Source organism: Artemia sp. Qi Xiang Cuo, chromosome 9, assembly GCF_049724085.1.
Source record: "Artemia sp. Qi Xiang Cuo chromosome 9, ASM4972408v1, whole genome shotgun sequence".
Taxonomy (NCBI): Eukaryota; Metazoa; Arthropoda; class Branchiopoda; order Anostraca; family Artemiidae; genus Artemia; species Artemia sp. Qi Xiang Cuo.
In genome coordinates, this window is record NC_142802.1 from 72,613,216 (window position 1) to 72,629,273 (window position 16,058).

Below are 16,058 nucleotides of genomic sequence, written 5' to 3' on the forward strand. Positions count from 1 at the left end.
AAATTTAGTTATATTCAAAATTTTTAGATGGAAGATAGAAAAAGTAATACTATGACTGTGATTGTTTTCCATGAAGATCAAAAGTTTTACTTTATTTATAATTTTTTTTAAATTAAGTTTTGATTTTTCTCAAAGAGAGGAAAAATTTAAAGTTCTGTTCCAAATTTTTCATAGAAGATAGAAAAAGTTATACATTGATTGTGAATATTCAACATGAAGATAAGGAACTCCACTTTAATTCTGAGTTTTCTCGAAGAAGTGGAAATTGTTCAAGTTCTCTTCTGAATTTTCTTAAAGAAGAGAAAAAAGTTAACTCAATTCTGAATTTTACCAATTAAAATGAAAAAACCTTCCACTTCAGTTCTTAATTTCTCAAAGACATAAAAAATTCAAAGTTCAGTTCTAAATTTTTCGGTAGAAGATGGGAAAAGTTATACTATGATTATGATTATTTTCCAATGAAGATAGAAAATTACACTTTAATTCTAATTTTCTTAAGTTCACTTCGTATTTTTTGAAAAGAGATGAAAAATTTAAAGTTCTGTTCCAAATTTTTCATAGAAGATAGAAAAAGTTATACATTGATTTGAATATTCGACATGAAGATAAGGAGCATCACTTTAATTCTGAGTTTTCTCGAAGAAGTGCAAAATGTTCAAGTTCTCTTCTGAATTTTCTTAAAGAAGTAAAAAAGTTAGCTCAATTCTGAAATTTACCAATTAAAATTAAAAAAGCTTACACTTCAGTTATTAATTCCTTAAATACATAAAAAAATCGAAGTTCTCTTCTAATTTTTCCAATAAAATAAAAAGGCTCCACTTCAGCTCTGGCTTTTTTCTCAAAGAGATTAACAATTTAAAGTTCTATTCTAATTTTAAATTAAATGTTGGCTCCTTTGTCTTATGGATTTACCCATCAAAATTTTTAAATTAGAAAATGAGTGACGCGTTCTATTATTAAAGACAATCGTTCAAACTCCTTCATCTAACCTCCAAAACAATAGGTTAGGTTAGGTATAAATAAATATTAATAAATAAATAGAAACATTTCTACATGTTTAAGTTAGGTTAGGTTAGGTTAACTTATATTGAGTTCTCAGGATAAGTTAACCTAAAATTTTCCGGCGAGTATGGTTAGGTAAGTTTAGGGTAGATTAAGTTAGGTTAGATCAGGTTAGGTTAAGTTAGGTTAGGTTAGCCTACGGACGCTTCACTTAGGTTAGCTTAGGTTAGGTGAGAGACAGGCAAAAAGTTAGGTGTATGATTAGGTTAGGTTAGATTAAGTTAGGTTAGGTTAAGTTAGGTTAGCCTACGTACGCGCGCGTACGTAGGCTAACTTTAAATTTCTTTAGAATTGAACTTTAAATTTCTTTATGTCTTTGTGAAATAAAGAACTGAAGTGGAAGATTTTTGTTTTCTCTGGAGAAATTAGAATTGAAGTGTGTTCTTAGATAAAATTCCGAAGAGAACTTGAACTTTTTTGTCTTCTGTGGAAAATTTGGAACAGTATTTTAAATTTTTCATCTCTTCGATACAGATCTGAACTAAAGTGGAAAATTTTTATATTATTTGGAAAAATAGAAATGATCAATGACTAATTTCTTTTTCATTGGTAAAATTCAGAAGATAACTTGAACTTTTCTTCCCTTCGTTGAGAAAATTTTAAATTGAACTACAACTTTTTATCGTCCGTGAAAATATTCACAAGTATGGTATTACTTTTCCTATCTTGCACCGAAAAATTTAGAATTGAACATTAAATTTCTTTATGTCATTGTGAAATAAAGAACTGAAGTGGAAGATTTTTATTTTCTCTGGTGAAATTAGAATTGAATTGTGTTCTTTGGTAAAATTCAGAAGAGAACTTGAATTTTTCTTCACTTCGTTGAGAAAATTTTAAATTGAACTAGAACTTTTTATCTTCCGGGAAAATATTCACAAGTATGGTATTACTTTTTCTATCTTCAACTGAAAAATTTAGAATTGAACTTTAAATTTCTTTATGTCTTTGTGAAATAAAGAACTTAGGTGGAAGATTTTAATTTTCTCTGGATAAATTAGAATTGAATTGTGTTCTCTTGTAAAATTCAGTAGAGAACTTGAACTTTTCTTCACTTCGTTGAGAAAATTTAAAATTGAACTAGAACTTTTTATCTTCTGTGAAAATATTCACAAGTATGGTATTACTTTTTCTATCTTCCACCGAAAAATTTAGAATTGAACTCTAAATTTCTTTATGTCTTTGTGAAATGAAGAACTGAAGTGGAAGATTTTTGTTTTCTCTGGAGAAATTAGAATTGAATTGTGTTCTTTGGTAAAATTCTGAAGAGAACTTGAACTTTTTTATCTTCTGTGAAAAAATTTGGAACAGTATTTTAAATTTTTCATCTCTTCGAGACAGATCTGAACTAAAGTGGAAAATTTTTATATTATTTGGAAAAATAGAAATGATAAATGACTAATTTCTTTTTCATTGAGAAAATTCAGAAGAGAACTTGAACTTTCCTTGACTACTTTGTGAAAATTTTAATTGAACTTTAAATTTTTTCATCTCTTTGAGAAAAGTCGGAACTGAATTTAAGAAAATTTAAAATTAAAGTAAAACTTTCTATCTTCATAGAAAATAATCACAATCATAGTATAACTTTTCCTATCTTCTATTGAAAAATTAGAACTGAACTTTAAATTTTTTATGTCTTGGTGAACTTAAAACTGACGTGGAAGCTTCACCTACGAAATACTAAGAAACCTTAGCTCACAAAAGCCTGAAATATCCAACTACTCATCCCAAACTAGAATTTTCAGACAACAAACACCTATGAGTGACTAAGAATCCTAGCTCTTAAAATTCAAAAAAGCAAACTACACATCCCAAATCATAATTTTCTGAAATCACACACCTATTAAATGCTAAGAAATCTAGCTCAGAAGAGTCAAAAATAGCAAACAACTCATTCCCAAATCATAGGTTTCAGTCAACACACACCTACAAAAGGGTAAGAAATCCAGCTCAGAAAAGTCAAAAATAGCTACCCACACATCCCAAATCATAGGTTTTAGACACCACATACCTACGAAAGACTAAGAAATCTGGTTATGAAAAGTCGGAAATAGCAAATTGCATACCTCAAATCATAAGTTTCAGACAACACACACCTATGAAATACTAAGAAACCATAGCTCAGAAAAGCTTGAAATAGCAAACTATTCATCCCAAACTATAGGTTTCAGACGACAAACACCTATGAGGGACTAAGAATCCTAGCTCTGAAAAGTCTAAAAAAGCAAACTACAAATCCCAAATCATAATTTTCTGACAGCACACACCTATGAAAGGCTAAGAAACCTAGCTCAGAAAAGTCAAAAATAGCAAATTAACCATCCCAAATCATAGGTTTCAGACAACACACACCTATGAAAGGCTAAGAAATCCAGCTCAGAAAAGTCAAAAATAGCAACCCACCCATCCCTAATCATTGGTTTCAGACAACACACATCAACAAAAGACTAAGAAATCTAGCTTAGAAAACCCTGAAATAGTAATTTACATATCCCAAATCATAAGTTTCAGACAACATTCACCTACGAAATACTATGAAACCTTAGCTCAGAAAAGCCTGAAATAGCAAATTACACACCTCAAATCATAAGTTTCAGACAACACACACCTATGAAATACTAGGAAACCTTAGCTCAAAAAAGCCTGAAATAGCAAACTACTCATCCCAAACTATAGGTTTCAGACAACAAAAACCTATTAGGGACTATGAATCCTAGCTCTGAAAAGTCCAAAAAGCAAACTACAAATCCCAAATCATAGGTTTCAGACAACACACACCAACGAAAGACTAAGGAACTTATATACCATATTATAGGTTTCAGTCAACACACACCAACAAAAGACTAAGAAATCTAACTTAGAAAAGCCCGAAATAGTAATTTACATATCCCAAATCAGAAGTTTCAGACAACATTCACCTACGAAATACTATGAAACCTTAGCTCAGACAGGCCTGAAATAGCAAATTAGACACCTCAAGTCATAAGTTTCAGACAACACACACCTATGAAATACTAAGAAACCTTAGCTCAGAAAAGCCTGAAATAGCAAACAACTCATCCCAAACTATAGGTTTCAGACAACAAACAGCTATGAGGGACTAAGAATCCTAGCTCTGAAAAGTCCAAAAAGCAAAACTACAAATCCCAAATCATAGGTTTCAGACAACACACACCAACGAAAGACTAAGAAATCTAGCTTAGAAAACCCCGAAATAGTAATTTACATATCCCAAATCATAAGTTTCAGACAACATTCACCTACGAAATACTATGAAACCTTAGCTCAGAAAAGCCTAAAATAGCAAATTAGACACCTCAAATCATAAGTTTCGGACAACACACACATACGAAATACTAGGAAACCTTAGCTCAGAAAAGCCTGAAATAGCAAACTACTCATCCCAAACTGTAGGTTTCAGACAACAAATATCTATGAGGGACTATGAATCCTAGCTCTGAAAAGTACAAAAATCAAACTAAAAATCCCAAATCATAGGTTTCAGACAATACACACCAACAAAAAGCTAAGAACCTTATATCTCAAATCATAAGTTTCTGTTAACACAAACCAACAACGGACTAAGAAAACTAACTTAGAAAACCCCGAGATATTAATTTACATATCCCAAATCATACGTTTAAGACAACATTTACCAAAGAAATACTATGAAACCTTAGCTCAGAAAGGCCTGAAATAGCAAATTAGACACCTCAAGTCATAAGTTTCAGACAACACACACCTATGAAATACTAAGAAACCTTAGCTCAGAAAAGCCTGAAATAGCAAACAACTCATCCCAAACTATAGGTTTCAGACAACAAACAGCTATGAGGAACTAAGAATCCTAGCTCTGAAGAGTCCAAAAAGCAAAATTACAAATCTCAAATCATAGGTTTCAGACAACACACACCAACGAAAGACTAAGAAATCTAGCTTAGAAAAGCCCGAAACAGTAATTTACATATCCTAAATCATAAGTTTCAGTCAACACACACCCACGAAAGGCTAAGAAATCCAGCTCTGAAAAGTCCAAAAGCAAACTACTCATCCCAAACTATAGGTTTCAGACAACAAACACCTATGAAAGGCTAAGAAATCTAGCTCAGAAAAGTCAAAAATAGTAATTTACATATCCCAAATCATAAGTTTCTGACAACACACACCTATGAAAGGCTAAGAAACCTAGCTCAGAAAAGTCAAAAATAGCAAACTACTCATCCCAAACTATAGGTTTCAGACAACAAACACCTATGAGGGACTAAGAAATCTAGCTCAGAAAAGCCCGAAATAGTAATTTATATATCCCAAATCATAATTTTCTGACAACATTCACCTACGATATACTAGGAAAGCCTAGCTCATTTAAGTCTGAAATAGCAAACTACTCATCCCAAACTAGAGGTTTCAGTCAACAAACACCAATGAGGGACTAAGAAATCTAGCTCAGAAAAGCTCGAAATAGTAATTTACATATCCCAAATCATAATTTTCTGACAACATTCACCTACGATATACTAGGAAAGCCTAGCTCATAAAAGTCTGAAATAGCAAACTAATCATTCCCAAACTAGAAGTTTCAGACAACAAAAACCTATGAGAGACTAAGAATCCTAGCTCTGAAAAGTCCAAATAGCAAACTATACATCCCAAATCATAATTTTCTGACAACACACACCTATGAAAGGCTAAGAAATTCAGCTCAGAAAAGTCAAAATAGCAAACCACCCATCCCAAATCATAGGTTTCAGACAACACATACCTATGAAAGACTAAGAAATCCAACTCAGAAAAGTCAAAAATAGCACCCCATACACCCCAAATCATAGGTTTCAGAAAACATACACCAACGAAAGCCGGGGCCTGGGGCGGGCCTTTGGGGGTCGGGGGGGCCGGGTGGGAGCCCTGGGAACCTGTGGGGACCGGGGGGTTCCTTCTGGATTGGGGTATGGGGATTGGAGCCCTTTGGATCGGGGTAGGGCGATCGGGGCCCTTTGGGGTTGGGGTAGAGGACCTCACGACACTGTTCAAATAGAACTTGTTTACTATAACGACCACACTCAAAACCTCTTCTAAAACCTTTTCTAAAAACCTTTTTTAAAATGTCTCTAACTGTTTCGCCGAAATAATTCCCTAAAATGTCTAAGACCATTTCAGCCAAATAATCCCCTAAAAGTAATCTCAGCGTGTTCCTTTTGTTTTTGGCATCTCTGTGCATTCACATTTCAAATTTCTAGGAAACCTTTTCCTATGTTAATCTCTTCATCTCATAAATTTTCCTAGCTATACTATTAAGGTTTCGTTAGAATATTAATTGATCTCTCCGACTTAAAGCTCAGTGAAGCCGTATTTAAAAATAGAATTTCTATCTCTTTAGCCTCCCTCATAATTCCAAGATAACAAGTGATGTCATTTCTAACTCCTGACAGTAAAGATCAATGAAGCCCTATTTCAAAATAGAATATTAATTTTTCTCTCTGACCTAAAGAACGTTTATCCCTCAGACCTAAGATTAAAGAAATCCATAATGTTTCTTAATTCCCCCTTCGTGAATCAATACATTCCCCTAGCGATTATGTAAATCAATTTCTCAGGTTAGGTTCGCCTAAAGATCAAAGAAGCCATAATGTTTCTTAATTCCCCTTCGTGAATCAATAAATCCCCCGCAGATTATGTAAATCGATTTCTCAGGTTAGGTTAGCATATAGAAATAGGAAACCATTTTTTTTGCTTAATTCCTCCTTAGTGTATCAATAATGTACCAACCAATTATTTAAATCATGTTCTCAGGTTAGGTTACCCTAACGATCAAATAAACCATGATTGTTTTTTAATCACTATATCGTTAACCAGTAATTTCCCCACCGATTATGTAAATCAATTTCTCAGGTTAGGTTAGCCAAACAATCTCATAACATTCGCGTCGAGCATGTTTGTTTCTCACTGACAACGAACAGACATAAAACGGACATGAATTGCTGTTGACATCCATCAAAGTGAGAAAATTCATGTTTTTTCATTCTCACTGACAACGAACCATAAAACAGGAACATAAATTTCTGTTGACATCCATAAATGTGAGAAAGTTCCTGTTTTTTCATTCTCACTGACAAAAACCATGAAAAAAGACATGAATTACTGTTGACATCCATGAAAAACATCAAATAAATTGACCAACACCTATAACCATCCAAGAAAACATCCATCAAAGTAAGAAAATTCATGTTATTTAAGTGAGAAAATTCCTGTTTTTTTATTCTCACTGAGAAAACCATAAACCACGTGGTCATTTTGGGATCAATTGAGGCCTTTCTACAGGCACCGGTCGAACCCCATATTGTCAGCCAATTCTACCATAGGACTACAGAGAAGAGAAGAGAGCACAGAGAGAGAGAGAGACTTTACACTGAACAAAATGGCTATCTGTCAATTTTACAAAGTTCTAAAATTGACAGATTAAAGTATGACAGTTCCAGTCATAGTTCCGGGTGTCTGTATCCTATTTTTACTAAATTTAAGCGACCAATTAAGATCACTTTAGTCAGTTCCGATTCTGTCCTCGTCGTACGGACATTTATTGTCCTAACTGTATTATATGTATGCATAAACATTTTATGCTAAGAAACTTTATGAAAGATAAAGACGCTTGAAATCCTCCACAGGTCGAACCCCATATTATCGGACAACGCTGACATAGGGTTAAAAATAGACCCTGGTGCCACACCGGCAAATCGACAGAACGCCACCAACGAAAAAGGCCCCTTTGATCACCACAGAAGTGTCGCAACGCCGCCGGCAGAGGTGGTGGCGTTCGGCGGACTTCGAATTAATTTTGCGGTAATTCTTTATTGCATCAACCGCAAAGTCGGAGCTTTTCTTTTCTCGTGTGGTTAAGTACTTTGATGTTCCTGATTAGAAATCACGCAGGGCTTGCACTATCCTCGATTTTCGGGGATTTCCCTGAGAATATATGCGTCACCCCGAAAACAAATTTGGATTCTCGAATCCCCTAAAATCACCCAATCACCATGCCACTCCTAGTGATTTATCACTTGTGACTATCCCTGCCAAGTATTATTTTGTATACCATAATTCTTCACTACTCTCTTGTTCGTTAATTTTCGTGTCTTGTGTTACTTTGCATATAAACCGATAGATACGATTGCAATATACGGTTCTTGATATGTTGACGAAAGTACCGTCTTTATGCAATTTATTAAAAAAAAAAAATTCTTAACATAAAGTAAGGAGCGACATTAAAACTTAAAAGGAACAGTAATTATTCCGTATATGAAAGGGGATGTCCCCTCCTCAACGCCTCGCTCTTTACTGTAAAGTTTTTTATTGTTTAAAAAGTAGAGTGGTAAAAAATAGTCAAACTACAGCGTAAAGAGCGAGGCATTGAGGAGGGAAGAGGCCCTTTCATATACGGAATAATCTCTGTTCCTGTCGCTCCTTTCTTTAAGTTAAAAAAACTGTTTTTTATTTAATTTCTCTGACGTTTTTCAACTAAAGCAGGTTCGATTTTGCTCACCGTACAAGAAAAATTAAAACACGGTTTGCTTATTAATTTTGGCAGATTTATTCCGGACATGAGAGGTCGCCCTCTCCTCAATACCTTCCTCTTTGCACTAAAACCGTTAGCATTTTAAAAAAGTTCCTTTTCTAATTAAACGGGCCCTGTGTTTCAATTTTAGTAAACAGTCAAACTTTAACGTAAAGAATAGGTATTGAGGGGGGGGGGCAACCCTTCATATATGGCATAATTTCAGTTTGTTTTTTAAATAATGCCGGTAAATCTGGCTCACCCTCTATGAAATATACCCCTCCCGCTCATGGAAGACTCCTCCGTGGAAATTTCATCCAATGTAAAGCAACCCCCCCCCGCCCCCCTTCAAATTCCCTCCAGACAGTTCATTCCTCACTGAGACCCCCCCCCCTCTCCGTAAAATTGTTTGTGGACGATTTACCCAGAAAAATTTCCTTAGCATTTTTTCATCGGAATAACATTGTAATATTTAATCAGTTTCTCAATCACTCCAGAAACAACCCCTTCCGTGGAAATTCTTTCCCAGAAAACAAAACGCGCGGAAAAAGCGCTCGGATAATTCCCCCGGAATATCTTCATATAAAAAATTTGGCAAAGAGAATGTAAGACAATTAAAACGAATTTCGTATAGTAATTCTGTCAAAACCCCCTCAGTGTACAATTTCCCCTAGAATATTGACTCATCAGAGATTTCCCTCTCAAAGGAAGATTCTCCCCCTAGAAATCCACCCCAAGCACACCCCTCTCCCCCAAAAAATGGCTGTATACTTCCCAATAACAAATACTATATGTAAACAATGGGAAAAAGTTTAAAACTTGCAGCCCTTCTCCCGGTGACTTTGGGGGGTCATTTTACACCTACAGACATAGTTATTAGATTTTTAGACTATGCTGAACAAATCAAAATTTCTCAAAATTTCAATCCGATGACTTTCGAAAATATTAGCGTGGGAGGAGGCCTAGTTGCCCTCCAAATTTTTTGGTCACCTGAAAAGGGCACTAGAACATTTGATTTCCTTTCGAATGAGCCCTCTCGCGATATTTTAGGACCACTGGGTCGATACGATCACCCCTGGGATGAAAACAAAATAAAACAGAAAAAGAAAAAACAAATAAACACACATCCGTGATCTTTCTTCTGGCAGAAATTAGATACAGAATTCCACATTTTTGCATATAGGAGCTTTAAATCTCTACAATAGGAATATCTGATACGCTGAATCTGATGATGTGATTTTCATTAAGACTTTTACGGGTTGTTTTCCCCCTTTTTCGAAAATAGGGCAAATATTCTCAGGCTCGTAACTTTTTATGGGTTAAAATTTATATATTTAAAATCAACATAAAATCTGATTCTTTGGATGTATCGATTGGTATCAAAATTGATATCCGTTCTTTAGAGTTTCGGTTACTATTGAGCTGGGTCGCACCTTCCTTACAGTTCGTTACGACGAACTGTTTTATGAGATTAAAACCTTTCGAATGCAGTTTCCCAATTGCTATAAGATTCTTACATCATTCATAGCTAAGAATTTTATTTTTAAGTTGAACGGAACGCATACACTATACAGGTTAAGTTGGATTTTGAAATTGATAGCCAACAGATTATTATGACAGCTGAATCGTAAGTTTGTAGATTTTTTTTTGCTATTTTTATATACATGTTCTGAATGTTTAATACACAATTATTGAACGCCTGATAGATTAAAGAAAATACAATCTTCTCTCTGAAAATTTTTTACCCCCCCCCCCAAAAAAAAACAAACAAACAAAAAACAACCTTCTATTGAGACAATATTTAGCTATTGACTATGTACAAGGTTGGGGAATTGAAGATTGAAACGGTCTATCATTTTTAAATGATAATACCTAAAAAAAAATAATTAAAAGCAGGGATGCCAAAATGCTAATTATTTTTTGATTTAAAGCTGAAATGGAAGAAAATGATATCAAATTCCCTGGTAAGCCATAGAAATATTTTGATAGACCCAGGGCCCCCCATTGGGACTTTTTCATTGTCTTGGGTATTTTTGGGTTTCTCATAGGCTACTGGCCTAATGTGGCTTTTGTGTGTGCTCCCTTTTAATTAGATTCCTTGGATATTATTGAATGATATGGTGGATCTATTATTTGTTGTTACAACTATTATTCAACGGTCCCGAAACATCACTTCCACTTCAAGTCTACGAGATTTCTACTTATCTTGATTAAGGACAAAAAAGACCAGCGAACAGCCAGTAACTTGCAAAGTTTTTTAACTCATGAATAGGCCCAAATATGTTGTAAATTCAAGCTTGGATTTGAGAGAGACTGATGAAAGCATTAATGTTTGCAGTCAACATTGATCGCTCCGGCGGCGCACCGCCGCTGCTATTTTATGCCCCACCGCCTCTGCCCTTCCCTTATCGGTGCGGCGCCGGGGTCTAGTTACAAAGAAGATAAAGAAAAACTTTACACTGGACAAAGAGCGCCCTGAGCGCTTCTATAAGAGAAGATTCCATAATGTAGCTGCATTAGATACACTCTGCGCCACTGCGCTTAGTAAAGTTTTAAACTTTTCATATATAAATCGGTGGTGCCAATTTAGGAAAATTTTGGGGGAGGGGGACAAAATCTATGTTTTTCAAATGTTAGGACAGCAATCTTTGTTTAATTTTTTTCCAGTAAAAATACCAAAAAGGGGAGGTTTACCAATGAAATATTAAGAAAAAGGTATTTTTCGAAATTTAGAGAGGACAAACTCCCCACCCCCTGCCCCAGTCCCAATTGGTACCACTATTTAAATCACTAAAAAATTGAAATTTTCCTGTGAAACTTGTTACTTAGTGCTTTTACTAATACCATGTCTTTGTTCATTTTGTTAGATTCAGTATTTTTTTTTTTTTTTTTTTTTTTTTGTAAATAAATTGATAAATAAAAGAAACCAGGACTCGATAATTTTTCCAGCTTGAGATGAGTGATTGGCTGAGAGTTACCGATTTAACCAATTATTTGAGTAGATTGCATCTTTCGGGGCTTGATTCTAAATATGTAATTTGAATTAATTTGAAATCATTTTACACTCCCTTGTCTAGGTTTTGATGATGGGGATTTTTGAGGTGGATGATTTTTTTTTTTTTTTTGTGTATGTGTGTGTCTTTTTGTGTGTCTTGAATCTCTTGAAGGTGTGAATATATTGTGTTGAAAATGATTTTTTATGTATTTGTTTCATTTTTGTTTCTCCTTTGTTTTTTCCAGGCCATAGAGTCTTACGGGGCTCTATGGCCCCGTAAATTTATTGATGAATAATTAAACTCTGAACCCCCCCCCCTGTCTCCACACTATTGACTTTTGTCCGTGTCGTTTCTTATCAAATTATAAAGATTTTTTTTATTGGCAAGTGAAAAAAAAAATAATCGTTGGTAATAAGTATGATAACAAGATCCACTTAATAGTAACAGCAAAAAATTCTAAAATCTGTTTAAAATTGTTTGCATTTATTAGAAAAAAAGGCATGATTAAGTAGTTTCTCTCTGTCTTCTATCACAAGTTCAATATTTGCTATGTAAATACTAAAATTTACAGCATCATTTTCATTCGCAATTTTTGGCATGTGTGAATTTTGCTATTTTCTAAATAGAATTATTTTTAGGTTGTTGTCATTTTTGCTGTTTCATCCGAAGCGACTGAAATGATCAGTAGGAATAGTACATTCAAGATTGTAAAAGAAAAGAGATACAGGTGAGTCAAAGATAAAAAGAGATATCACTTTCTTGTAATCTAGTGGTAAAAAGGTGCTGTAATTCTATTGGTTTATATCTGTGACGTATGTTCGTAAGACAATCCCATTATTGCTTATTCAGTTTTATCAGTATGAGATATTCAGTTTTAATGAAACCTACATCATCAGAAAGTGTGAATGTTTCTCATTAAACGGACGAGAATTTTCTTTTAAAAATCAGGAAAGGACAGTCCCTGAAAATGTTCTAGCATACGTGCTAGAAGAGTGCTAAAAAATTATCTCAAAGGAAATATCCTTTGAGCAATTTAGAAGCTTTGGGTGTTTCCTGTTGTGCAAACCGCTTTGATTGACAAGCTTGCCGACAAAAGGGACCTAAGCTTCCATTGTCTTTTCAATCAAATTTTCTTTACAAAAATTTAAGAGAGAAAAAAGGGTTTAATTTAAATAGAACAGTGGAACAATCACGCAAGAAAGTTAAGTTTTCTAAATTTAAACCACGTGTTGAAAGAAAAAAATTTTCACTGCTTTATTTAAATTAAACTTATTTTTCTCTCTTAAATTCTTATAAATGGAAAAGCAATGTGGTCTAAAAATTATTTATCAAATTCCATAGTCAAACCACATATTCTCAATAACTGTCGATGAGGGCTAGTCCCATGGGAGAATTCGCTAATGGGTCTTTTGTCTTTGTGACGGGAAGTCGTCGTTGACATTCGCAAAATGATTTTATGGTATAGCATCCTCTTAAATTCCTCCTGATTTATGATGCAATTTTATAAGGTTTTAATCCAGTCAATTAAGTATATTTTTTATAGTTTATGGTTTATATTTTTCAGAATTTAATTGGCTTGTTATTCTCAATTCAGTACATTTCCATTCCTTTTGAATTTTTGTTTTGGTCTCACTGACTGAAATGTAACAATAATTATTGAAAACACAAACAACTGTAGCTGTTTGAAAACCCAAAAAGCATTCGATAATTTTTATCTATTAAATGAAGGAAATTTTAGCTTTTATTCTTGTTATGCAAAGTTCCAGATTTCGTGCTTGAACCCCACCGGCCAATTTAACGAGTTAATTCCTGGAATTATGATTTATGACTTAATTAATATGATTTAATTATGATTTAATACTTCTTTAATTTTTTCCCTCTTCCTTTAGAAACTCGAAGTTACCAAAGAGGTTCTGTAAATTATTTGTTGCCAAAGATTGTTTACAGCAATTTATACAAAATTTTGCAGCAGAAACAATAATTTGCTGTTATGTGGAAAGAAAACTGTCAATTAGTGAAAAAATTATAGGTTCAGATTTTATTCTGACAATGACATAATATCAACTGTCAGAATGACAATCCCATTCAATGACATTGCCATTCTGAACAAGTGACCGCATGTCATTCTTAAGGGAAACTGAAAATGGAAGTCACATTTTAACGCAAAGACTCCACACGGGGCATGAGTATTTGGAAAATACACGAAAGCAAAACCTTGACTAAGTGTACCCCCAATTCTTTTATTTCTTTTAGTAATTTTTTAGCTATTGCTAGTAATTGTTAAAAAAAAATGATTTTGGGATTGAAAATTATTTCAGATTTGCAACGTATGTTAGGAAATAAAAGGAAATACAGAAGCTATGAAGTTTTAAATTAAGCTAAACAGGGGCGGATACAAAATTAGTTTTTGGGAGTGGCACTAATGAAACTTTGCTCCCTCAATGGTATTTTCCGTCCCTCCACCCTTATAATTAGTGCAACTTTTAACCTTCTGAGGGACACATGTCCCTATACCATACCCTGGATCTATCCCTGAAGGTAAGACGAATAATGCCAGCCCAACTTTATATTTAACTAAGGTTTTTTTTTATTTAAAGAATGATAATGGTCCTTAAGTTGTGTAAATTTGAATTGATGCTTTAAAATTTACTTGCTGTTCAAAATTAATAAAAATTATTGCATATAATTTTTGTCAGGTGGAAAAGTATACATTTCATTAAAATCGTCCTTCAGTACGCGGGTTTATGCTTATTCGAACTTCGTGTAGCAGCTTGCTAACACCCGTACTCGTTGGAAACCAAAAAATGAGATAGATGACGTGGTAGTACCTAGTACCTCCCTGAATATAAGGCAGAACTGTCATCGATATTTTCTCACAAAAATAAACGTTTAATTCTTGTGGATTAACATTATTGTTTGTTTTTGGGGGAGGGGTTCATGAAGGCAATACATCAATGAGGTTTGTCCCCTATTTTTTTGTATGTATAGTATTGACTTTGGTTTCCCTTGTGTAACAGTTTTATCAACTATTGGTCCAATGGGCAACCTGTATATATGGAGGCATTATAAAGTTGTAAAAATTACTTATTGATTTCATGATACCTGGGTTTAAACTCGGGTATTATCCGGGTTTGACACCCGACCCTGGTACCGAAGAACAGACTTTAGTTTAACGTACCTGAAGTCACTATTTAATAGCCGGCAACTTTTAATTTTATTCCTTTTTTTAGAAATTCGAAATCATCAAAGATGCTCTCAAATAACTCTTGGGATTTCCTTCTGGGCAACGAGAAAATGTTTCCCGAACGACCAATTTATGAATGCTGCCCAACGGTTATGGAGCTTGTGGAGCCAAAAGGAGCAATAAATATAGAAGGAGAACTGGTGGAGCTATTTCGTGACTCAGAAACTGGGCAGAGGTTTTTTGAACATTCCTGCCGGTCCGACGTTGTGAATAAGCCATGTGCATTTGTTGATAAAAAAGCAAAGAAACATTCTCTATGTGTGCAAAAGTATACATACACTTATGCTCTGATTAGGGATTTTAGTTCTAAGAAACATTGGAAGCTAGATTATATAAAAATTAGAGGTGGCTGTGCTTGTGAAATACTTCCTCAAAAAGGCAAAAAAAAGAAAAAGGGAAGAAAAAGGATGCCCTGAACTTAAGAATAAAATTGTTTTATATTATTTCAAATACATATCTACTTTTTTACTCACTTTAGTTGATCTAGTTAGAATAGAAAAGGGGAAAATGAAAGAGGAAACGGAATTATGGCTCTGACCGTAAGTTCACACAGGTTCTTCTGTTTGGGGGAGTCTTAGAAAATTTTGCTTGGAGGAGGAATCTTGAAAACATGTCCTACCCTGATGTGGTATCTTAGTTCCAAAAAAACTTGGAAGTTAGATTGATTAAAAATTTGAGTTGGCTGGGCTTATGAGCTAATTCCGCCAAAAATTACGAAGAGAAAAAAGGAAGAAAAAGGATGCTCTGAATTTTAGAATAAACTGTTTTTATAATATTCAAATACAATACTACTTTTTAACTCACTTTAGCTCAACCACTCAGCATAGAAAAGAAAAAAAATAGGAAAAATATTTTTGAGCAATATCATAGGCTCCCCCAGGTTCAATTCATTAGGGGATATTTAGAGTTTTTGCAAACACATTTTTCTTCGTCGTTTTCATTTTTTTTTTTTTTTTTTTTGAACGGTGGCCTTAGAGTAAATAAAAAGGGGAGTTTACGCAATGTTTCCACTTCCCCCCTATCGGTTCCAGCAACTAAGTTTTCCATAGATGTCTCTTCTAATTTAGTGGAAATTTCCGTAGGTTTTGTGGCGGCACCATTTGCGGAAAAACGATGAAAATCAGTTGCTAAAACGCTGCGGAATAATTAGTAATATGTTTGTCTGTTGAACAGCGTTGCTAAAGTTTTGATAAAAACTGTACCGGCTTCCTGA

The 16,058-nt window shown here is 34.1% G+C and overlaps 1 protein-coding gene across 1 annotated transcript in view; it reads left to right on the forward strand.

Annotated features, from left to right (window-relative positions):
• The window catches only part of LOC148949008 (uncharacterized), a 31,066-nt gene extending 15,801 nt beyond the window's left edge, over nt 1-15,265 (forward strand). The window contains exons 3-4 of the mRNA XM_089094173.1: nt 12,240-12,328; nt 14,832-15,265. Coding sequence (XP_088950299.1) covers nt 12,240-12,328; nt 14,832-15,261 — 519 coding nt within the window. The 3' untranslated portion in view covers nt 15,262-15,265. The remainder of the gene's footprint in view (nt 1-12,239; nt 12,329-14,831) is intronic.
• The last annotated feature ends 793 nt before the right edge of the window (nt 15,266-16,058 follow it).